General features: G+C 39.6%; 1 protein-coding gene across 8 annotated transcripts in view; it reads left to right on the top strand.

Annotated features, from left to right (window-relative positions):
* Positions 1–24,782, top strand: part of RBPMS (RNA binding protein, mRNA processing factor) — a 158,706-nt gene that overhangs the window by 84,478 nt on the left and 49,446 nt on the right. For all 8 annotated transcript variants that reach the window (XM_074353545.1, XM_074353550.1, XM_074353549.1 and 5 more), the window contains exon 5: positions 13,490–13,640. In XM_074353545.1, the coding sequence (XP_074209646.1) occupies positions 13,490–13,640 (151 nt within the window). The remainder of the gene's footprint in view (positions 1–13,489; positions 13,641–24,782) is intronic.

The raw sequence follows: 24,782 nt of genomic DNA on the forward strand, positions 1-24,782 counted from the left end.
AAATCAAGGATAAACCTCTGGAGACAGTCTAGGCTGGACATAGACATGTATTCCTTTCTGTTGCTAAAACTTTCAAAGCAAGATTAAATTTCATTGTTTTATGGAACATCTGGTTTAGAAACAAAATTCTACAGATTTTCTTAAGTCAAGAGGTTAAAGACAAGACAGGAATATTAGATATCGAGAAACCAAATGCTTACTGGAGGGCTTAAATTAGTCAGTGGAGCAAGGAATTGTACCTGGACTCATAGCCCAGCTCCAATCTGCATGGCCGCATATACCCACGGAGAGCCCTTGGAAAGGGATCTCTGGGATCTCTTTCTTAAAGTATAATCTGAATAAAGTATAATACCAATGGAGAGGGACACATTCTTTCCAAATGACTCTGCTTAGGCAAGGAGGACAGTGAGTAGTAAATCAGACTATTCAAAGGTAAGTCCAAGGCAAGCACTTTGAGGTAGTTGGATTAAGAAAAAGAACAAGGCGTAATTGGTCTGATAGTTTCTCAACGGGCAGTGACCCAGCAGCACAGGCTGTTGTATTAACAGTCCTAATGTTTCTGCAAGCAATGCCCTTATTTAGGAAAAGTATGAAATATGGTTTACATCTGATGGATTCTTCTCCTCACTTACTCATTCTCTGTTGGAGCTCATATCTACCTAAATTTCAGCACAGTGGGAACCAAGTAACAACCTCCATTATTACCTGAAAATAATGTAGTCTTTGTAACGTCGGGAACTTCACAGAACTGCAGTGTATACGCAGGGACACAAGAGGAATCAGAAAATTCTGATCTGCATTCTACCAATAGTTAACTGGGAGTTTAGGCAGTTCACTTGACTTTTCTGAATCTTCATTTCTTCTGTGTTGAGAAGGCTATTGCACTTTGAATGAAACAGTTCTTATATTGTATGGGACTGTCCTGCTTATTGTGGGATGTTAACATCTTTGTTACCTGTTGCCCACTGAATGCCATGTAACAGCTCAAAAGCACCCTCATACGTTTCCAAATATCCCTGAGACGTGTGCAGGATAGTGGGGTTGGGGGACAGGTGCAGTGAAGAGCACTACCCGTGGTTCACAACTACTAGGTTAGGAGGTCCCCATAAGTCAGTACTAAATTCTGTGAATTTTATACTTTATGTATTCAGTGCTTAGCATCAGAGAACCTAACCCACTTCTCCACTAGCTCCCCGCTTCTGTGATCTTTACTCACAGATAGTGTTGTGTTTTTTAAAATGTTTGGGCATCACAAGTTTTCACTTGCAGTATGGTGACATTTTATAAATGGTAGAAAATTTCTACTCATTCATTTTCAGAAACAATATTGAGTTGGGAGAAAACTTTGAAATTGTGCCATTGATATTTTTCGCCCCATTTTCTCTCCCCTAGTCATTTTCTCTGTATGTATAGCACGCAGCTCTTCCTTTAACTTCCTCCACACTGTTGTCTCTGCGTGAGCCCCATCCACTCCATGATAACAGGCTACTGGGATGTGTATCTCTGTATGACCTGTCATTGAGCCACTTTAAAGCTCCAGATGAATGTAACAATTGTTTTCAGAATCTTGGGGAAACTTTTGCATAAATCTTGCCTAGAATCTGTTTCTACTCCAACTGAATGTGTTATGCGGCCTTTAGAAGAAAAGGCTGAAAGTACTTAGAAAACTGTAAATATATTTTGGTCCCCTGAGACCTCCAAATATCTCTAAAGTATGTATTTACTTCCTAGTTTCTGATAAAGGTGAGATGCCTATCAATTTTCAGAAAACAGTTTGTATTTCTTACTTTTTTTTAACTTCTAAAAGGCTAAATTCTTTCAGCTTCATTCCCTTTTATATGTTGAAAGATTTGTGGTTCCCTAGGTTATTTCTTTTCCTTGTGACCAAAGTGCTCTTTGGAAATAGAAGGCTTTTATTCTTAACCCTCTTTACAAGATGTTTTAAAATATTACAGCATAGAGAAATGCAAATCGAAACCACGTTGAAACACCACTCCACACCGACTAGGATAGCTAAAATAAGATAGGGAATGACAAGTGTTGGTGAGGATGTGAAAACATTGGGATCTGCATACATTGGTGATGGGTTTGAAATGGTATGGCTACTTTGGAAAACAGTTTCACAGTTCCTCAAAAAAGTTAACGTAGTTATTATATGACCCAGCAGTTCTCCTGGAGAATTGAAAATAGATATCTACCCAAAAACTTGTATACAAGTGTTCATAACCGGAAAAAGTGGCAACCACCCAATGTTCATCAGCTGATGAAAGGATAAACAAAATGTGGTGTGTTTGTACAATAGAATAGTATTCAGCAATAAACGATGGGTGAACCTTGAAAGCATTATTCTGGTTAAAAGAGGCCAGTCACAAAAGACCAGGTGTTGCATGATTCTATTTATAAGAACTATCCAGAATGAATAGACACATTCTGAGACTAAAAGGAGATTAGTGGTCAGGGGAGGGGAGTGAGTGAAGATGAGAGAGGAATGGGGAGTGAGTGCTGGTGGGTACAGTTTTCTTTTGGGGTGATGAAAATGTTCTAAAGCTGTATTAGTAGTGATGGTTGCACAACTCTGTGACTATGCTTTAAAAAATCATTGAATTTTATGCAGAAGGGTGAATTTTATAGTGTGTGAATTATTTTTAATAATAGTTTTATGAAATATATAATGACATGATATTCCAGAAACTGTAAAAAATAAGAACATTGAATTTTCAGTTGTCAACATTAAATAAATTAAATAGAAAGTTAAGTCATAAATAAAATAGGCCTCAATGTTTGATCATTTAGCAAGAAAGGACTCAAATACATTTTTGTGGTTGAATGAAAAATCTTTCGTATGCAGTATAATTAAGCCACCTCCAACCTCTGAATATTTTGCCCATTGCTTCCCCCACATACTGTTATGACTGGAAATCTTGTGAGTACAGTGTGTACAAGAATAGGTACTAAGAATCATTCTCATTTATTTATTAGCTTGTTCTAGTCAGCAGTAGGGGAAGGAATGATTTATTTATTAGCTTGTTCTGGTCAGCTGTAGTAGAGGGAAGTGGTGTTGGAGCACTGAGTTTCTTAACGAAGAAGCCATCTTGGTTTCTTGGTTGCTGAGTAACTGGGAAGTTGTTTACTAAAGCTGAGCCAAGTCACGATCTCAGTGAATTGAATATAAATGCTTTACAAAACTCCCATGTCATCAGCAGAGTCATTCCTGAGAACTGATTTAGTTCTTCCTTCCCCATGGATCTTGTTTTTTGTACACTTGTTTACAGAAACTAGCAGTGTTGGTTCCGCTTTTCTGTTTAATGCTTGATAATTCTGATAATTTAGAAGGAAATTACTTTACGCCCCTCTCCCAATCCCACTAAACTATCTCATTTCTTCTGTTTATTGTAGGATAATAGTCACTACCTTCAAAAAGAAATAAAAATATAAGTAGTCATAACTCAGCTCAGTGATAAGAAAGGTCAGTGGGCACCAGGTGTATTATCTACCACCTAGTAGATCTCTTAGGTTTGGTGGTTTTGAAGCAGCCTGGAGATTTACTGGGGTCTCTCCTTGGGTAAACCTGAAGAGGCCACTCCAGCCCTCAAAGGATCTGGGGTTTAGTACTAGAAACCAAAATAAGGAGGGTGGTGTGGAGCAGGGAGATAAGATCCAGGCCTTGAGATTCTATTATAAGATCAGGGAGGTATTATTATTACTGAGTTTGATCTTGACTTGAGCTCTTTTCCTCAGATGCCCTATTATTTCCGGGACACAGGATGGGGGTTTCATTAACCTCATCCATAAAGGTTAGAGGATTCTCAAGGCTAAGGAAGAACTGAGCAGATAATTGCAAAAGAAAATTGAATTTTCCTATGCTGGGATTTTGTTGTATTGCATATATAGTTTCTGGTGACAAATTATTCTCATTCTGTATTAAAAATTCAGAATGAATTGGTCAAAACCTGTAACCTAAACAAGGAACATTATTTCTCCCCTTTCACATAGACACCTGGCTAGACAGGGTTTTCTGGATGTTCCACATGCCTTACATCAGGAGTGGGTTTTCATTTGGAATTGGGTATAGAGAAAAGGGCAGTAAGAAGCTTATTAGCATCAGCCAGGAAACTCAGCAAGCGTGTTAAGTTGCATCTTGTGAAATTGCTACTTTACTATTTTATTCTACACTTGAAGTAGTTTCATCTGGTTCAATACATATACCTCAGATCCACTGGATTACTGGATCAGAGTGGGCGTGTGTGAAACGCCAGGAGATTTCTGACAGGAAATTACCTTAGCTCTAGAAATGGGTCACTTGTGGCTGTCTCTCAGAGGAGAGCAGTGTCCACTGACAGTGGAATGAGTGGTAGGGGCCACCTGTTACTTTCCAGTCGAGGTTCGTATGGTTCGCCTGAATGGAATAGTGTTCTTAAACATTTGAATTTGCCCATATTGGGACATTGTAAAGGCTTTCAGCCCAGGACTCAACAGGAGAAGCCAGGCATCAAGCACAACCCAGGTTCGTTCAAGCCCTGAACTTAATAGACCCTTTATAGCAATATTTATTACAGCAATTTTAGCTCCAGTTGTCTTTATCCCTCCCTTTTTAACATTTTAACGTATTTTAATTAGAAATTGAAAATTAACTAAAAATTTAACTATAATAAATGACATGAAAAAACCTTGGTTATTTAGAAGCTTCTTTCAAAAGATTCAGTATCTCAGGAAGTCGCAGCCAGATGGGTGGGGGTGTTAAAATTCTGGGTCTTCACAGGAGTAGAATTGCTGGGCCACATGGTGGTTCTATTTTTAGGTTTTTGGGAAACCTCTGTATTGTTTTCCATGGTGGCTGCACCAGTTTACATTTCCACCAACAGTGTACTAGGGTTCCCTTTCTCCACACCCTTGCCAGCATTTGTTACTTGTGTTCTTCTTGGTGATGGCCATTCTGACAGGTGTGAGATGATGTTTCACTGTGATTTTGATTTGCATTTCCCTGATATTAGTGATGTTGAGCAACTTTTCATGTTCCTGTTGGCCATCTGCATTTCCTCTTTTGGAAAAATGTCTGTTCAGCTCTTCTGCCTGTATTTTAAATGGGTTGTTTGTCTGCTTTTTAATTGAAGTACAGTTGATTTAAAATGTTGTATTAGTTTATGGTGTACAGCATGGATGGACTTGGAGAGCATTATGCTAAGTAAAGTGTGTCAGAGAGGGACAAATACTCTAAGATATCACATGTGGAATCTAAAAAAATACAGCAAACTAGTGAATATAACAGAAGAGAAACAGACTCACAGATGTAAAGAAGGAACTAGTGGTTACCAGTGGGGAGAGGGGAAGGGGAGGGGCAAGATGGAGGTGGAGGATTAAGAGGTACAAACCATCAGGTATAAAATAAGCTGCAAGGATGTATTGTACAACATGGGGGATATAGCCAGTATTGTATAATAACTATAAATGGAGTATAACCTTCAAAAGTTGTGAATTACTATATTGTATACCTGTAACATAATATTGTACATCAACCATACTTCAATTTTAAAATATAAAATAAATACATAAATAAATAAAAAATTAAAAAGAGGCTAAAAAATAAATTCCAGTCAACCATGATAGTGGAAAAATTAGTTTACTTTTTAAATGTCTCTAAAAAATTATATTAGGATATTATGACATGAGGAGGCAGAGTATGCTGAAGAAGAAATAAGAAAAACTTATTTAGAGGCCATTAATAAAGTTGTTATTTTTCTGATTTTTAAATATTCACATTTGAGACTTAAAAAAAATTCTGGGTCTTCAGCTTTTTATTCAACATACATAAAATTATTCATAAGTTCGTAAACAGAAACTCAGAAATGCATTAAAGATGAATGGGTTGAGAAATCAACTTTAACTTTTCAAATGGTAGAACAGTTTTACTTGGTATGAATACATAGATAAAGTGAAGACAGCCATGATGAGGAGAGACTCCAAACTGAATGAAAACAGAAACAAATGAATCTAACTATTTCCAGTGAATAATACAGCCACACTGCAGTTGGGAGGAATGGGGAGAATTTACCCAAATAATTCTTGAAGGTACATATTGGGTATATAGTATCTTTAGGCTAAAGGCAAAAAGAACTGTAAATAAATACTGAACTGTAGTTAATAGGTTTTCTTTATGTTGGTATTGTTCAGCAATTTTGAAACTACTTAATATGCATTCTCGTATTGAGCAAATAAGTAAATGTGGATAATGAGAACTAGGCTTCAGAGAGGGAGTCACAAATAAGGAAAGGAAAGCCTAGAATTAACCTGATGGTGCTTGACTGAAATCGGGGCTATCAGTACAAACTTGTGTTCTTAATACATCTAAATAGATGTAGAGAAATAGATATGGATGTGAAAGCGCTCATGGGTGTGTATCAGTCTGGGACAATTTGAGCATCAAAACACATGAGGGTAATAAATTATAAATCATAGAATAAAATAAGGTATGAATCAGTACTAACGTGTGAGTGAATGAACAAATGAATATAGAAAGGAATAAATAATAAACAGGTCAGAAGGGTAAGCTTTTCCTTAGAGTAGAAAACTAATAAATATGGAAGGAAGGATGGGATTAGAAACTAGCCATTTGGCAATCACAATAGGAATGATCGCTTCAGTTAAGAATCAGTAGATGTTAAAACTGGTGGGTGAAAATTTGATGAGAAACAAAATATTTTGTCTCAGAGAATCTCCCTATGTGATATTTATTAATTTAAAAAGGAAAAAATAGTAACCTCACAGTGGAGAACCTTGGCAGGTGACCAAAGTTATTATCACTAGTAATGAGACAAAAGTGACATCATGTGCCTCCTGATACGATGCACTGAGAATAACACACACTTCTGTGATAACCCCCGCCAAAGATATATAACCTTAATTTAATCAAGGAACAAATCAGATGCACCCAAATTGAGGGACATTCTACAAAATAAATAGCCTGTACTCTTAAAAAATGTCAAGGTTATGGAAGACAAGGATTGTGGAAAATACTCTAGGAGACTAAAGAGATGACAACTAAATGCTATGTATGGTTCTGCATTAGATCCTGGATCAGGAAAACAAAGAGATGTCCTTGTTTTTAGGAAGCCAAACTACAAAGGATAAAGGGTCATTGTGCTTTCAGTGTGTTATTAAATAGTTCAGGGAGGAAAAAAAAAGTGTGTGGAGAAATCTAGGCAAAGGGTACAGTATACAGGAATTCTTTATACTATGTTTGCAGCTTTTCTATGAGTCTGAAAGTATTTCAAAATAACTATTTTTAAAAAACTTAAACAGAAAAGACCAACATTGCTGGTTGTGTGCTGTGTGCCAGAATATCTATGACTTGGTTTGCTCTGGCTCTGCTAGTACTCCATAGAAAATCCCTTATTCCCACTTTCTCCCTCTTCTTCTCTTAACCTGTATCAGGTCTTATAAATTATTACTATAAATTATACATACTTATAATAAATTCAAGTGATACAAAATTATACAGAATACAAATCCCAGCTCTCCACCTCCCATGTCACCACCACAGTTACCACTGTTAGCAAGTGGATTGTCACATTATAAATGTTCCTGGGCTTACTGATGTGTTCATGCACATATATATATACCAAGTCTCTTCCTCCTAAGACTCCTAAACATTGTTGAGTATCTTTTTTTTTTTAAACCTAATATTGACATGGACATTTTTCTCAGTAAATGTAAATAGCTTTGCCTCATTCTTACCATTTTTTCCCTAACTGAATACTTCCATTGTCTCTCACACTTGTTGTCAAGGACTGATAAACCCCCTTACTTTAATGGTAGAACCGTTTGTTAAAGACGCTGGGGTATAGCTGATATTTCAAGGATGTACCAAATAAAAGACTCCATCAGGCACTAGGACGGCTCTGAAGACTTCAGTGACAGGCTTTTGGAGACATTTTCTCTAGTGGGAGGCTGTTAAGGTAACACTTTCAGCCACCTTCATTTTCTGTACTTTTAAACTCAAGGTTGAACTCCTCAGAAGAAAAAATGTTTGGTCATTGTGGGCAGCGTGTGTCCCTTAAATAGTCAGCTATTGTCAGGGGAGTAAGGACATAGGACCTGGACATCGGCCTCTGGGTGCTTCCCAGAGAAGAAGGAACAGCAGAGCAGTTATCCCAGCTGACTTCTCTTTCCAGGGCTGTTCTAATTGCTTCACTTCTGGCGTGTTCCGGTCTCTCCTTTAAGTCCAGCCGCTCTTTCATCACTAAGCGTCGTCCCCCACTGTGGTAATTTTCAGATGTGGTTCCTACACAAGCAGTATCAGCATCATCTTGGAAACTTGTTATAAATGCAGATTCTCAGGTCTCATCCCAGACCTACTCAATCAGAACCTCTGGAGGTGGGGCTCAGCACTCTGGGAAGTCTTCCAGATGATTCCGATGCATGCTAACATTTGAGGATTACGCTCTACTACCTAAATCTCATCATAACCCCCCAGCTTGAAACATTTTAATGGCTCAGCCATGCAAATACTCCAGAGTCCTCACTCATGACTCAGGAGCTCCTCGTGATCTTACCCAGTGCTTGTGCAGTCACTTACAAACCTCCCCTGCACGCACACACACCCATGCCCGCACCCTCTCCACTTGCTGTCACGCAGAACTTTGCTGAGCTCTTTCCTGGACTACCACCTGGTAAATTTCTGCTCTCCTGTCTCTTCCTCTGTGATTCCTTCCTCATCCCCAGTTACTCTCCACCTTAGCTGTGTTTCCCATGGACCCCTAAACATTGTGTTTATATGTTTATCTAACCACTAGTTTACCTGTACAGCTGCCCAACCAGAGTGTGAGCTCTGAGCTCCTGAAGGCAGGGACTGCTCTCCAGTGATCATTGTGTTGCTAGCACATGACGGACGTTCTATGTGCTTGGCTAAATCTGTTTTGGTTTTACTTTTTATTATGTAACTTCAAACACCAAAAGGTAGAGAGCATAGTAATGAACATCCATTAACCCATCATCAGAATTTACCAACTTAACATTTTGCTACATTTGCTTCATCTTTTTTTCTAAGTATTTTAAAGTAAATACCTGATGTTATGACCTTTTTTCATTATATATTATTTGTATTTCAGTACTAAAAACTAAAGACTTTTTCTGCATTACCACATTATCATACTTAATAAAATTGGCAATTCCCAAATATCCCTTAATGCCCATTCTGTATTCAGCTTTCTCCATTTTCCCACAAAAGGTCTTTTACATCTGGTTTGTTCAATCAAGGACCTCACATTGAATATGAGGGTAGACCTCTAAGGATGTTTTAATCATTTTAAAAGAACACTTCCCTTTCTTTTTTCCCATTATTCATTGAATAAACTCCTGACTAATACCAACACCACTCCTGTGGGATGACATTAATACCAATTCCACTCCTGTGGGATGACATTAATCTAGTACCAGTGACACTGATTACTAAATAGTTGGGATGGTGTTGAACCTTTATGTTCAGGATAATCATATGGTTCTAAACACATGGTCTATAGCCAACTAATCATTCCAGCACAACCAGTGTGCACAAGTAGCCAGTATCGCAACAGCTAGGGAAGCAGGAGAGCTACTTTGGACCTGAGCTTTGAAGCATGTTTAATTAATAGTGTCTCCATGTTGTCTTCCAGAAAGTCACTGAAAGAGCTGCAGTTCATTTACACTGACTTTAGATTCCTGGAGGCTTGGGTCTTCAGGATTTAGTGATTTCCTTTCATCTTGCCCATTTCCTTGTGTTTTATTATATATTAGATCTTCCCTTATCATCCTAGGACTCCAGGCTTTGATACAGTTTGTAGAGCAATAAAATGGTATTTTTAAGCTTGCTAACCTGCTTAGAATCTTAAAACAGGAGACAGATTTGCATAGGGGATTTAAACCCACAGTTCAGAAAATTCTTCTTAAGATTTTCTATTTACAAATAGTTTGTAAGCTTTACTCATTTTTAAGAGAAAGGAGCAGAAAGAGGATTTTTTGAAAATTCCCTGAAGAGTCCTATATGCAGTGGTACACTGTGACTTAAAGCACTGCAGTATGTAAATGCAGAGTTTGAATTTTCCTTCCAGCTTCTAACTGCTCTCTGTAGCTTTTGAGATTGAATTATTAAGACTTCTGGTAATCACATATATCAACAAAGGTTTTTGAGTAAAACTTTGCTGTGGGTTGAGCCACCTCAGTGAGGGGCATGGTCGGGGTGGGGACGGGCTGGTGGAGAAGGGGAGGTTTACTGGTTTGAGACTACAGAAAGTTCAGAAACAGTACTTTGAAGTGTTTTAGGAACTATGGCCCAGGGAAGAAAACTGTGTTAACAGGGTGTCTTAGCTCTGGTTACCGTAACAGAACAGCCACAGACAGCATGGCTTACGCAGCATTAGTTCTCAGGTCTGGAGACTAGGAAGTCCAGATTCATTATCCGGTGAGGACCGCCTTTCTGGCTTGCAGACAGCCACCTCCTTACTGTGTGCTCCTGCGGCCTTTCCTTGGTATGTGCACTTGGAGAGATCTCCTCATGTCCCTTTGTGACACTGTGAAGGGCACTAATCCCTTCATAGGGGCTCCACCTCCAACGACCCTCACACTGGGGGTTACACAGGAATCCTTCAGGACACAAACATTCAGTCCATGACACGTAAGCATATTTTTGCAACTGCCTTGACGTACTCTTTAGCAGACTACTAAAGATACTTTCTATCTTCCAGAGCTTGCCCTGGGCAAGGAGTTCAGCCTTCATGGATCACAGTGGACCTGTGTTGCTTTGGTCACAGTGTTTAGGCCATTTTGAAGAGATGATTGGCTGCTCCTATAGCCAGTCAGATTGGGTTGCTTCTAAGCAACTTACTGTTTGTTCTCAAATGGATATGCTGATATCCAGAAACTGACCTTTCTGATCACCAAGGAGATAAGACACCATTTACAATTAGAAGAGATTTTTATTTACTTATGAGAGTTTTGGTGAATTATAGGCAAGAGAGGGAAAAGTTGGTTTTGAAAGACACACATGCCCCCTTTGGCTTGGTAGTAATCTTACCCTGACAGCATTTAATGTGAAGTCAGTGTGGCCAGAGAATAATCTTATTGGGCTTTAATTAAAAGCATACGGTTGTTTTCTTTTCTTCCACATATCTTTTATCTGTCTTGCTCTTTCTCATCTTTCTTCTCTCTCTTGTTCCTCTTCACTTCCATGTTCTCCCTAACCCTGCCCCACACTGCATCCTCTTCATCATCCTTTAACATTTAAAATGTTTTTGGCTTGGCTAATCCCTCTGGATAGAAACTGAGCTTAGCAGGATATTGATTACCAAATATGGTATTGCTGCTAAAGATGTTAGAGGAATGTGGCTTGTATTCTAAGCCTCCGGCCTCTGAATAAGCTGCCAAACAAATTAGGTCATTTTAACTTCTGAGTTTTTTTTTTTTTTTCTTCTTCTTCTTTTTAAATAAGGAGCTGGAACTTTGATTTGGAACATGATGGTGGTGTTAACTCAGCTCAAACAGGGAGGAGGGGTATGAAGGAGGGGCAGGGAGTGGGGGGTACTTAGTTAAGCACGCTTTGGGACCTGAGCCACGAGAGCAGGTTGTGTAAGAGGCAGACACATTGTGTGCAGCCTCGATCAACTCTGGAGCATCCATGGAAGAACTGAAGTGTAGAATTCAGATGTGCAGCCTCATTCCCTCAGACTAGGAGCTCCGGAGGACCACTGACAGGTCCCAGGATGCTCTTCTTGTGTTACCCATGGTGCTCACGTTGATGTGGGCTGGTAGGAAAGCTGCTTCTTCACAGGAAGGTTTGCGGAGTTGAGTGCCAGAGAGGACATAGCTGATAGGAGTATGCAAGTCCCTCCCCAGCATGCCTTTAAGTGACAGCCAGGGACTGCACTTGTCTCCCAGCAAGACCACAGCTCTTCAGACCCATATTTGGAAATATTTACTGTGTTGTGATATTAGCTTTGATAGAGTGAAATGTTCTCAGTGGAAGTGAATGGAAGCAAACGCTGCTTCAGAAGGCTGCCTTGTCTTTTGCTCTTTTATGCATTTTTGGCAAGGTGATCCTGAGGTTTCCCAAATTAAAACAGAAACTGAAACCAGTTAAAGAATTTCTTTTTACGTTTTACATAGCTGGCACCCCCTTTGCACTTTTGTCATTGGTTAGTGCCATACAAGAGGACTCCTCTTCTTGTCCATCCCCACCTGTTTGCTGCCTTTAATTGGTTTCTTCTTAGGAAATAGATAGATCAGACTCATGAAGAAATTCTGCCCACATCATGGGTCTCGGCTCTGTGGCATTTGTTGTACCTCCCTGAGGACCTCCCACCCAACCCCCCACCTTATTTCTCTTACTGCTGTTACCATTCAGTCACAGGCTCTTCCTCTCCCATCTTTGGAGCTGAGCCTGCGAAGTTCAGAGTTCATCCTGGTCTACAGAGTGAGAGATTCCTACTAATTTCTTGTGGAAATTGCTCTTTTCTTCAAGCTAGTAAAAGAAAAATGGGGCTTTGAGACCTACAGCCCCACTGTGTGTGCTAAACAAAAAACCTGTGTATTGTTAGGGGCCAGAATCCATAGCACTGGTCGTCGATACCATGTGACTATTCATTATACTTAGTAATAGAAGCATTCTCGAATGGTGGGAGGGTTTCAGAACAGACTTATCTTGCCCTAAATCTTGTGTTTTACAGTGCTTGTGATTTATTTTATTGAATATGTTTTGGTTTAGATAAACTGCAATAATAGGGTTAAGGGTAATTGAAATGACTACCCTCCCTTTGACCCATATAGTCTGTTGTCTGTTTATCCGTGTAGCCAATAAACCAGCTATAATCAAAATCAGGACTGTGCCATATCAAGACATTCATATTCTATATAAATTTATAAGCTAACTGGAATTAAATAATACTAGTTACATTGAAATCTTAAAACTGTTTAGTTCTTGTCTACTTAATAACTCAGAGTACACATACTACTATTATGAAAGTTCTGCACTTAGAAGGGATGGGAATTCTCCCCCTGTAGAGGTGATGAAACTAAGGCATTAAAGAATTACATTGTTTTAAGTCACTGTCAACACTGGTCAGAGCTTTGCTTCTTTAGATTTTAAATGTTAAGACTTTAAAGTGTTGTGCAGTGTTTTACATTAATTTATTCTTATTGGTAGCTGTTAATTAGTTTTAAACTCTGATAGGAATTTGCTGGTCCAAATTTAAAATTTGAACCCGAAAGTTTTAGTCCAGGAAGAAAAGGAATAGTTGAAAAACCATGCATCTAAAATTTTAATAAAGTAAACTAAATCTTCCTGACTTTGTGGACATGGCTGCGTTAAGGGTTTCCCTGTGTTCTGTGTAAGCAGTGAGGATGAGAGCTCTCGCTGACCTTTTTTTCTGATGGGCCAGGGTTTACTGGTGTGTTTATTTTGTCACCATTCCGGTTTGACTCTAAGGAAATGAAAACATCTTCCATTTGTTCTTTATTTCCAAAGGGCATCCGCTTCGATCCTGAAATTCCGCAAACACTACGACTAGAGTTTGCTAAGGCAAACACGAAGATGGCCAAGAACAAGCTAGTAGGGACTCCAAACCCTAGTACTCCTCTGCCCAACACTGTACCTCAGTTCATTGCCAGAGAGCCATGTAAGTTGATCTACTTTTCATTTTGAAAAAAAAATAATAACTAAGAATTGTTCAAGTGCTTCATATGAGATTACACCACGGGACGTAGAGTTGGCAGAGTGTCATTTTTCCATTTCTGTGAAGAGGCTGCCTATTCTTGCTGTCTGAATTCCAAATACAGCAGTCTTGTTCATGATTGGCTGTCCCAAAAGAAGGTTCAGCTTGATCAGAACCGTGAATACAAAATTTCATTTTAAGCACTGTAGATTTCCTTATTATGAATATGCCCTATTTGCTTTGGGGTATAAACCCTTCTTTATTTCACCATCCTTGGACATAAGAGCTGGTTCTTAGCATTCACTTTGCTTCATTTGTTGAATATCAGTTTTGTGGCTTTGGAAGAATAGAATATTAAATGTGAAATGAGCAGATAATAAGTTCTCTTTCTGAGAACATTTTAGCCATAAATCTAAAGGGGAAAGTAAACATACATAAAGAAGTTAAATATTAGAACAGTCAGTTCTAACAAACTAATACCAGTAAAGCTTTAAGGAAATTTGGTGCTTCCTGTTTTAAATTAATTGAATAAAGACACTGACTAATTGTAAGACAAGTCTTTTACCCCACCTAATGAGCTTATTCCCTTAAATGTCCAGGCTATAATTTCTACCTTTGATTGAATAGCTTGAAAAGATTATCTTAATTTTTTCTCAAGCTCAATCAGTAGCAGAAGTGAGGCGTGAGATAGGCCTTAACTTCTTTCAGTGCATTGCCGCATGTGATTTAATATGGCAGGGTATTCAAGGAGTCCCAAGTGGCTTGTGTTATTTGGAATATTTCTATCCTATCGTTCTTGATCTTCTTTCCAAACCACATGATTTTGATCTTCTTCCTGCTTTCCCTGACAGGACGCTTTAGCTTTTCTGATTGAAATTGAAGGGCACATGGGTTCCTTTTTCCCCCATGTCATGTGTGTATCATATTTAATCGGGTTGTTGTGGAAGTTACAGTTATTCTGTAGCTCAGTCACTCTTGAAAAAGCTGCTGCTTGTCAGTGGAAACTAATAAAGATAAAAGAAGAGTTTCTTCCCCAGTGTGATCTACAGTTTTCTGTGAAGCCAGGAAATCATAATAGGAAAAAACATTTTGTTCTTCTGTGTCCTGGGGAAACTTAAAACTTTTGTTTATTTGGGAAATCTAAACAAAAGTTTCTTTGTATGGTGTAGTTGCGCTACAGGAGGACATATTGACATTTCTTACTAATTCTGTATCTTTCACAGCCTCTGGCTCAGTGCTTTGTATATTGTATACATTGAAAAATACTTATTAGTGATGATAAGTGTATAAATTTAACATTTTAGTTTGGCTGTTTGCAGAATTATTCCATTTGTATGCCTCTTGATTTCTTTCTGAAATGTCTTTTCTCTGCTTTAAGGCATCAGAGAAGAGTATTTGTAGGATGCCTTGACTTAGACAACCTAGAGTAACGCTTCACTTTTCTGGTGAATTTGCCCGTCTCAGATCTTAGTACTTTGAAAAGATTAGTTCAGAGAGGAAGTGTGACGCTGGCAATACTTTATCCTTTCAGTTCTTTATTGAATGCTTTTCTTTCTAGGAGCTTGGGTTTTTTGTTTTTTGTTTTTTGTTTTTTTTTTTTAAATAAATTTGCTACAACAGCTCTGTGAAGTAGTTAGCTAGGGAGGTGATAGCCATTTTACGACAGGATACCTAAAAGCAACAGAAATGAACAAAATGGACATCCTAAAGTCCCTGAAGTTACAGGAGACCTTAGAGCAGAGTTTAGAACCCTGCTCTGGCCGGCTGTGCCCACCTCCTTTCCCTGTGTACAGAACCGCTCAGAAGCAGTCAGATAGTTTCCATAGCAGGGTCAACATTTGCCTGGCAACTCATGAGGCAAAACAAACTTGAAGTTTAAAAAAATCCCGAACAGCAGGGTATTCTTGAGAAAATAAGTTAGCATGATTTCTCTTAATATAGCTCCTTTTTATGACATAGGGGTCTTGATGGACAGCAGTTCACTGTGACTCAGATCGACCTTATCATCCTTTACAATTCCCTCTGGGAATTGTGAACTTTTCTGACACATACGCAGAATTCTTATTTTCCTGGAAGCACATCACAGACTAAGAACATTGCCATAGATCTGTACTGGCGAATCCAGTTCCATTGTGCCCATAATTGGTACTCAAGGTGGTCAATTTAACTACCTGTCAGGAGTAGACTGTGATGGAATCACAGAATTTTGCAGTTGGAAAAGGCCTTGTAGGCCATGAAAAGAGAGAGTTTTTTATAAATGCTTTTTTTGTGTATGTTTTTTATATGGTGATGGCTGAAAAGTATCCATTGCCATCACTAAAGGAAGAATGTACTCTGATTCAGTTACACGACAAATATTTACTTGAACTCTAATTTCTCAGATATCTGTTGAACTTAAATGAGTACCCAGTGTACTAGACACTGAGGAAGACAGGGAGTGTGGTTCCTGCCCTAAAAGAGCTGTCAGTACAAGGGGTTGGTGGTGATCAAAGTGGTCAGGAAACTTGGCCCATATAAAGGATGTAAAAGAGAGTCCTTGCAGCTTAGTCTAGATTGCCCCAAATCAGACTTCATTATTTGCTGAGTGCCTGCTCTATGCCAAGCATGAAGGATGAGAAAACCAGGTACTGCAACTTGCAAAGGTAGATGGTGGCCTTAGCCTTGAGATGTCTGTGAGAGTTTGGGTTCTGCCAGTTATTGTCAAGCTGTGTGCCCTTAAAGAAAAATTCTTAACCTTGCTGTGCTCCTGTTCCCTCGGCTATAAAATGGGAATAATACCTTCTTCACCTGGTTGTTATGAGAGCTAAATAAAATGATGTAAGATTGTGTTGAGGATTAAATGGGTGTAATATACGTAGAGTACTAGGCAAATGTCAAGTACCATCTTAATTTTTAAAAAATTGAGTTACTTTTCTTTCATAATGTTAAAAGTAGGTATTGATCTTCTGAGGTATTATCAGTGTGTGGTTATAGGCATTGTCTTTGCAAATGAGGAGAAAGGGTAAGTGAAATTCATATACAATCCCAGGAAAGTAGTATACTTCCCTAACTGAATGTTTATTAGTTTGAACTTCTCTTTTCTATGTAATGAAGAAAAATATTCCAAAAAAAAAAAGCAAGAACTTAAGTGATGAAGAAAACTTGTAAATTATATAAAAATTCTGCTAGATTATGCATTTGGTTATACAGGAAGGTAGTGTTCTGTAGTGTAAGAACACCCACTTTAGAGATGAACACAGGGCAAGTTACCATCTCGCTTTTGTTTTCCTCATCTGTAAAATGATGATACTGTGTGTCAGACACTGCCAAGCATTTTACATGAATTACCTCACTTGATTCTCAATAGCACTGTTTTACAATTGAAAACCTGAGGCCTAGGTAGGTACAGTAACATTCTTGAGGTTACATAGTCATCAAGTGTCTTTAGTTGAATTGTGTCCTCCCCACCGAAATTCATGTGTTGTAGTCCCAACCTGAGGGTCACCTCCAAATATAACCATATTTGGAAATAGGGTCTCTAAAGAGGTGATTAAATTAAAATGAGGCTGTTAGGGGGGAACCCTAATCATATGACTGATGTCCTTATAAGAAGAAAAAGAGATGTCAGGGATATGCTCACACAGAGAAAAGGCCATGTGAGGACACAGCCAGAAGGCACTGTGAGCATGGACAGAGGCCTCAGGACAAGCCAAACCTGCATGGACTTTGAGCCTCATCAATTGTGACAAAACTAATTTCTGTTGTTTAAGCCACCCAGTCTATGGTATGCTGTTACAGCAGCCTGAGCAGACTAACACGTCTAGTGGTGGAGCCTGAATTTAAATTCTGGCCTGTCACTTACTAGTCTTGTAACTTTGGTTTAATTACTTAACCCTCACCAGGCCTCAGTTTTCTCGACTATAAGATGGCAAATTAGTTGACAAATGTGAAATTTAGAAGAGGGTCCACATAGTGATTCCTCTGTGGCTGTTCATGTGTGTGTGTGAGAATGTATGTCTATGTGCCTTTTTGTCTCTTGTCGTGAGACCTGTAGTTTTTCTGCCTTTTGTATACTCAGTATCCTAGCTCCTAGAAATACACATGGAAGTTTTTAAGATACCACAGATTTTATTTTATGCTTTATTATTTGGAACTTCTTAAATTCAGTGTTATTGAGTATGATTGGGCTATGATAAAATGTGCATACTTAAAAGTGTCTAATTTGGTAAGCTTTGTCATAGTATGCATTGAATTTAATTGAATGAATGCTCTTGATCTGTTTGCTTTGCAGCATACCCTATTGCAGTAGTGCCCCTAAAGGTGGAGGCAGCCAACACTTAACAGAGCCTTTACTCAAAAAGGACAGATTCTCCCCTTTCAATTCAAATTTTATGGAGCAAATATGAAAAGGTTCTAGAACTTTGCAGTAATTCAGATTCCTGTGGTCCAGCCTCAAGGAATCTGATACTTTGTGTCTGGCCTAGGGCTCACGCTCTGTATTTTTTACAAGCTCTGGGTGATTCTGATACACAATCGTGTTTGAGAATCACCAGCAGAGCAAGGAATTGTCAAGTTACGTTCTCCTTCCTACTCACACACTTTCCTCACTGACCCTAGCACCACCCCTGACCCCTCCCGCTAAAGAAAACCAGTGCCCTGTCAAATTGATGCTCTTACACCTGGTAAGCACATAGCCCTTTGGTGAATAATCAATCAGACCACTTCATAGCTTTCCTGCCACACCATGGAATTTCCCGCTAGTCCAGTACTGACCCCAGCTATCGGAAGTGAGTTTTCTGTCTCATGTCTGAAGAGATCCTGTGAAAGTTCAGGAAAGCTGTAAAGTTCCTGGCAAGTGCCCTGCCAGGGACAACACTCAGCAAATATGAAATCTCTTAACCTTCACTTCTGTGGAGTGGGGGCCTTCCAGGGCCTGGTCTGAATGCTCCCTGTGCCCAAGAGATAGAGCCAAGATACCTGCATTTTCCAGGGCAGGGTGCACAGCATGTGCCATTTGGAAGACCAAGGTTGTCTTGACAGTCTCCACCTCTCCTCTGAAAATGTGCTGAGTGCCACAGCATCAGGTGCTGTGTTTCCCACACCTGCTGTCTTCCCGTGCGGTCACCTAGGAACTTGGCAACTGGGCCTGAAGGAGACCTAGCCACACTGGGCAGAGGGAGGCAAGGAAAGACAAGGTGTTCTGTGGGGGTGAGGGCAAGATTTTTTTGCTCTGAAAAGCAACTTCCTTGAATTTGGGAGTTTTATGTTTCATAATGCAGATAGTTTTAGTTTTTTTGTGATGATAAAAATTCTACGTGTCTCACAGAGGAAAAACATTTCTAGGCAGTCCAGGGAAATAAAAAGAAGAAAATAAAAGTCATCAAATTCTACCACCCAGAGACAAATCACCATTAACATTTTGGTATCTATCTTTTCGTGCCTTTTAGCATGCACGTAATAAAAGTGTATCTGGTTTGTAAATTTCACAATTGTTCAACTCACCCTTTTATCTTCAGGACAAAGTTCTGATGGCCAGTGAGGTTCAATGGCCTGGTAAGGCCAGAAGTGAAATCTAGCTCTCACGGCCCTTCACCACAGTCTCTGTGTCGGGCTTGCTGTAGGGCACTGTGTGTTGAGGAGGTCCAGATTCCTTGCTAGAATTAGAGCAAGAGGAGTGGTGGTGTGTATAGGGCTGTCTTTCTTTAACTATCTGATGTCTCAAGTGTGTCCAGCAAGCTCCTGAGCTGCTGGAATTCAGGTGGTTGGTTGAATGATCCCTAGGTTTTTATTAAATGGATGGGAAGAGAGGAAACGAACATGTATTGGGCAACTGTGCTATATATACCCTTAGGAGTTGTGTGTAAGATACCTGTTTTCCAGCCAAGGAGACTGAAACACTGAGAGTTCTAGTAACTTCCCCAAAGTCACTGGGAACTAGTAAATGAAAAGAGGCCAGGAGGTAGACACAGGGAGCAGGCAGGAGTCATCTGGATGCTGAGAGGAGAAGAGACAAGGACATCACGGTACAAAAGCTGAGCTTGCAGAATCCTGCTTGCTTGACTCGTATGCCCATTGCCCCTGAGGCAGCTCTGCAGTGGGATCTGTCTAGGAATTCTGTCCTTGCTCTGGACCAGTTTGAAGCTACCAGAAGTGATGTTCACAGAAATGTGCCAGTGATTTGCGTTCTCTGTGCTGAGACTCCATAATGATTGAATAACCCACTGAGCATTTTCTAACACCCTCACCTCCCAATACCAGCAGGCGTGTGTAGGCTGGATTGTTGTGAGTTAGGACACATATTTAGCTTTGAGGATATATGTAAGGGCACCAGGTGCCTAGGGCCCGAGATACCTGAGAAATAGTAAAATGAAACAAAACTACAGTAAATAAGGACAGCAAAATACTCTTAGAAACGAGAGACCTAAACTAATGTTGATTTCTACACATGTCCTGCTCTGAAAAAGCGAAAATACTTTTTTCCTTTTAAAAAGAAGAATCAAACACTTACTGAGCCACACCAAAATTCACCCACTTCTACCTCTGTCTTCTCTTCAAACCTGCTAATCTTTGATTAACAATGGCTATTAACATTTTGCTTTGAATTCCTGTTCCTTGTTTATCTGATCATTGATGAGCTACGAACAAATACCTTAAGAACTCAGGAGGTCACATCTCCTTGGAAATTGCAGAATTCTTTTGTAATGTAAATAACTGACCCAACTTAAGTGTTTTGTAAACTCAGATTCTTTCTTCTGCAGAGAAATGAAGGGATAAAGGGAGTTAATTTACTAGGACAATCCAGAAGAAACAGCCACCGCCGACTTCATTCTTTTAAGGCCATGTACTCTCCTCACCTGCTCAGTGAAAGGAAGGCATTTCTTTCTTCATTAAAGTTTGATGCAGGCTCCTTATTTCTTCCCTTCTGCTTTTTCATACACTTGTAACCCTTGAATAAAGGGATGCTTTTTCTTGTACAGCAGTTCTTAAAAGTATTTGTCTGCCAACCCCTAGTTTGTCTCCAGGACCCATGCAGGGAGTTTACACGGTCTAAACTATTTTCGTGAGAGTAGTTTTTCTCACTGTAGCGGTAGGTGCACCTGCTGGCACCCGACTGTACTAGTACTCATGGTATTCTTCACTGCTTCACACTCTGCCTTTTTAAAAAAAAGTTTAGCTTAAGAAGTAATAATAAAATTATGAATTTTATTCAATCTCAGAACATATCCTATTTCAATATGTAATTGATTTTAAATTTTTTAATTTTAATATATCATATGGTGAATATCAATTGATAAAACCCACATAAACAAAAGTTCTTTGGTGTCTTCAGTAGTTTTTACTAGTGTAAAGAGGGTGTTGAAAGTAAAGTTTAGAAAACACTCGTCTTAAACACTTAAAGTTACCATTTTGTTCCTGGCTGAGTAGAGTGGGCCTGAAGATCTGCAGTTACCAGAAGGCCACCATAGGTTTGGGGCAGGTTACGATTTGGCTTCAGCAGCTGAAGCCATTCAGGAGGCTAGGGAGAAGCAGTGCCCGAGACCCTGCAGGCTCCTGTGCCGGCCTCAGCTTTGAGAGGGCCTTCTGCGCCCACTGCTTGTCCTCCAGGGACCAGCGCGGGGGTGAGTGCATACGCGGTGGTTTGCATAGCTGGGTGATATAGGCCTCCCGTTCACCCTCAGAGATCCTTCATAAGTTTGCTTATTCTGTAAATGCTTATCTGAGATAGACTGGAGTGGCATGTTGGTGAGTTGTAGTGTGCGATGTTGTAAAAAGCCTAAAACGGTTTCCTCTTGTTCACAGAACAAAACCTGTCACCTGGTGTCTGTGGGTTTCCTCACTTTGGTACAAATCCCCGTCCAGTGTTGTCGCCCTGTTTCCTTTTGTGCACCTCTTCAGCCTCACCAAGTCGTGAGCTCGTCTGTGGTCCCTTCCTTCCTGCACCTTCATGGTTTTCATCTTCACGTCAGCTGCCCCTTCAGCCTTCACATGATTTTGCACATTCTCTGCTTTCTGAAGTCTTTCTCATCTTCAGCTGCGAGGTCAGCAGGCCTGCAGGAGGACTTTCCCATTCTCCCCGTAACGATCAGCTTCATCTTTTGCACGGTATTGTCCACACTGCAGTTTAGTACTTGCTCTGGCTTCTCTCGCAGTCATTTACAGGCTGTTTCTACTACTGAAGTGTAAACATCTTGAGAGCAGAATCGGACCTCATTCCACTTTTTATCTCCGCTCCCCTCAAATGTTTGCTAAACTCAAGTGAGAAAATTGAAATGAACTCAGCATAATTTCTAGTACAGAGCTGTTAATTTTTGACCGGGTGATCTTCTTGACCTCTGAGACATATTTAATTAAAAGACAGAAAGACACTCCTCCACCCTCAGCCACTAATTAGACTATTTTGTTCAAGTAGAGAAGCTTCTGATTCCAGCTCCATCGCTTCTCGGAGCAGTTAAAATCCTAGTAGCTACATACATTGTGGAATGAAGAGGAGGGTGACGAAGAACCTGCATTTATACTTCAAGCCTGACATTTTTCATTTCTTACTCTCCAAGCAAGCACCACTTCTGCTGTTCTCTTCCGCAAGGAAAAGAGCCTTGATTACATGGTAAACCATTGTTACAGATCAACTGTATATTCACTGATACTCAAAAATGAAGCCTCGAACTGAGAATGAAAGCAGGTGTGAGAGCAGCATGTAATACATAATCCCATGCATATAAATAGCAGACGTGTACATTTGTGTGGCTAGTCATCCCAAATGGTAAAACACTTATCCCAAGTCTTTTTACAGTTGAATTCCTCATGCCAAGTCAATTGCGTTTCATTAAGTCTCTTACGTGTCTTTTAACCTAGCACTTTCCCCTTACCCAGTCTTCCTTTTACATGCCATTGACTTGTTGAAAAAAGTGTCAGCCTTACAGAGGAAAACACTCTCCTTCTGGGTTTTTCAGTTTATCTCCTTTAGGTGTCTTTTCACTTCTTTCTGTGTCCCCTCTATTTACTGCAAATTGAAATGCTTGATTCGATTTGGAAGGTATGGTTAAATCCAGGTTCACCTTTTTTGGTCAAGAATCACCATCGTGGGTGGTGCTGGTGCTTTCTTGTGGCATTGAATTATGAAGTAGCTAACGGTTGGGTTAATCTGTGTTTAGTGATGCTGAAAGGGACCTGTGGATTCAGGCAGCAATTCTGTAATCCCTCCCTCCTGAAGGTTCCTGTCAGCTTGGTTTCCCTGCTTTCATCACCAGGGTGTTGATCTTTACCTCACTGCTTGATTAGGGGTTGAAAAATGGTGATTTTACTAATTTTGCTTATTTATTCTGAAATACAGTTTGTTTATCCACCCTCTACCTCCCCAAAAAGGCAGGATAAATGCTTAGTTCTTTCCCTTTCATCGCCAATTTTGAGCCTAAGGAATTGGTAGCTGGTTATCTACATTGGTAATCACTGTTTTGTTGGGGTCTTTGTCACTTTTTTTTTTCCTTCACTTTCCCTATTTTGGTGTACCATAATGAATGGATGTTTTTATATTTTCAAGGTGCTTCAGCGTATTGCAGTCACTGTTCTTTCTGATACCCAGGGATAGGGTAGGGGCAGCTTCTTTTTGATGGAAAGAAATTCCAGGACTGCCTCGCTGTGCAGAGCTTCGGTATGTCTGTGATTCTCGGGAACGATGGGCTCTCCTGCCTGGTGGCTCAGGACTGGGACAGTGTGCTCTGTCTGTGTGCTTCCCTGCCTGCTCGGTAGGACTTGCGCTGTTGGGGTATAATGAATTTCCCTGGGTATATATTTGGTGAAATCAACTTTTTTAATCCTCAGAAAAGGCCACTTATGACCTTATTGAGGATAAGATTTTTAGGAAGATAAGAGATTGTTGTTTTTTGTTTTGTATTCAGATTCACTTACTAGGAACTGCAGTAGAACACTGAGATTACTACTCATTAAATAGGATTGGTTCTTTTATTCTTAATTTTAAGAATATGTGAGAAGAGTAATGAAAAGGAACTCTCCATGTCTAGAAATTCCCCCCAATGAGATTAAACTGAAAATGGGAAGGTGGGAGATTGTAATAGCCAGAATGGTCATCAAAAGTGAAATTTATCATAAAAAGTGCCTTTGAATTATGCACATAAGGTAAATGTGAAACAGACTGAGCAATGGTATTGACTAGATACTTTAAAATAAGCTCAGGGGGCAGAAAGTTAAATATTTAGATTAGTGTGAAATGTTAGCTTTGTAGCAGTGTACCACTGATGGAATATTCCTGGAACATGTCTCCTCTGCTTGTTTTAACACCTGACCTTGGTCCCTGAAATGGAATGTGTAGTCGGGAAGACACTCGGTGATATGGGTGGGTTTGTTTGACATTTCCTCTTTGTTTCTGTAAGCCCTGTAGTTGTTTCTTTGCACTCTCTTTAATACCATTGAAAATTTGGTGGCTTTCTGGAATCAAGACAGTATGGATCCGTCATTTCGTAATGATATGTTTGGGTTCAGTGACTTTTTCCCCAAAAAGCCTAGACACTGAAGTCTGAGGTTGAGCTTACTTGACTTTTTCATCTTGTGTTTATGAAGAGTAGATTGATTCCATCAACAAGCATGGTGCCCGGCACGAAGATGGAAATTTAGAAGGTGCTTGGTGTGAGAATGCCCGTTTCCCCACCTCTCCCCCTCAGCTGGGGCTGCTGTTGCATATAAACTGATTCGTTCTGTGTGGTGGGCAAAAATGACTTGGCATTTTAATGGTTTATTAATAAACTGAATTTCTTGTCGTATACTCATTGGCCATTTAACTTGAGCATGGTGTTTTTCTGTTTATCTGCTTCTTATTTCCCTTACGGATATGTCTATGTGAAAAGAACAGTGCTTTCTTGGCTAGTGTGGTTTATTTTAGTGGATAATTTCTTTATCACGTGGTTAAAGGAAAAGCTGGTAACTTTGTGTTTCTTTTCCCTTCCTCCTCAAAATTGATAACATGAGCACCCATCACAGCTGGTGGTTTCTCTTTAAAATAACGATGACTCTGTTCTGACTGACCTCGCTAAGCTATAGTGAGAATAAAATGAAATAATGTGCTTCGAAATATATTAAACACTACATAATGGCATGTTGCAAATGGTATTGCTG

The sequence above is a fragment of the Camelus bactrianus genome, chromosome 26 (genome assembly GCF_048773025.1).
Source record: "Camelus bactrianus isolate YW-2024 breed Bactrian camel chromosome 26, ASM4877302v1, whole genome shotgun sequence".
Classification (NCBI taxonomy): Eukaryota; Metazoa; Chordata; class Mammalia; order Artiodactyla; family Camelidae; genus Camelus; species Camelus bactrianus.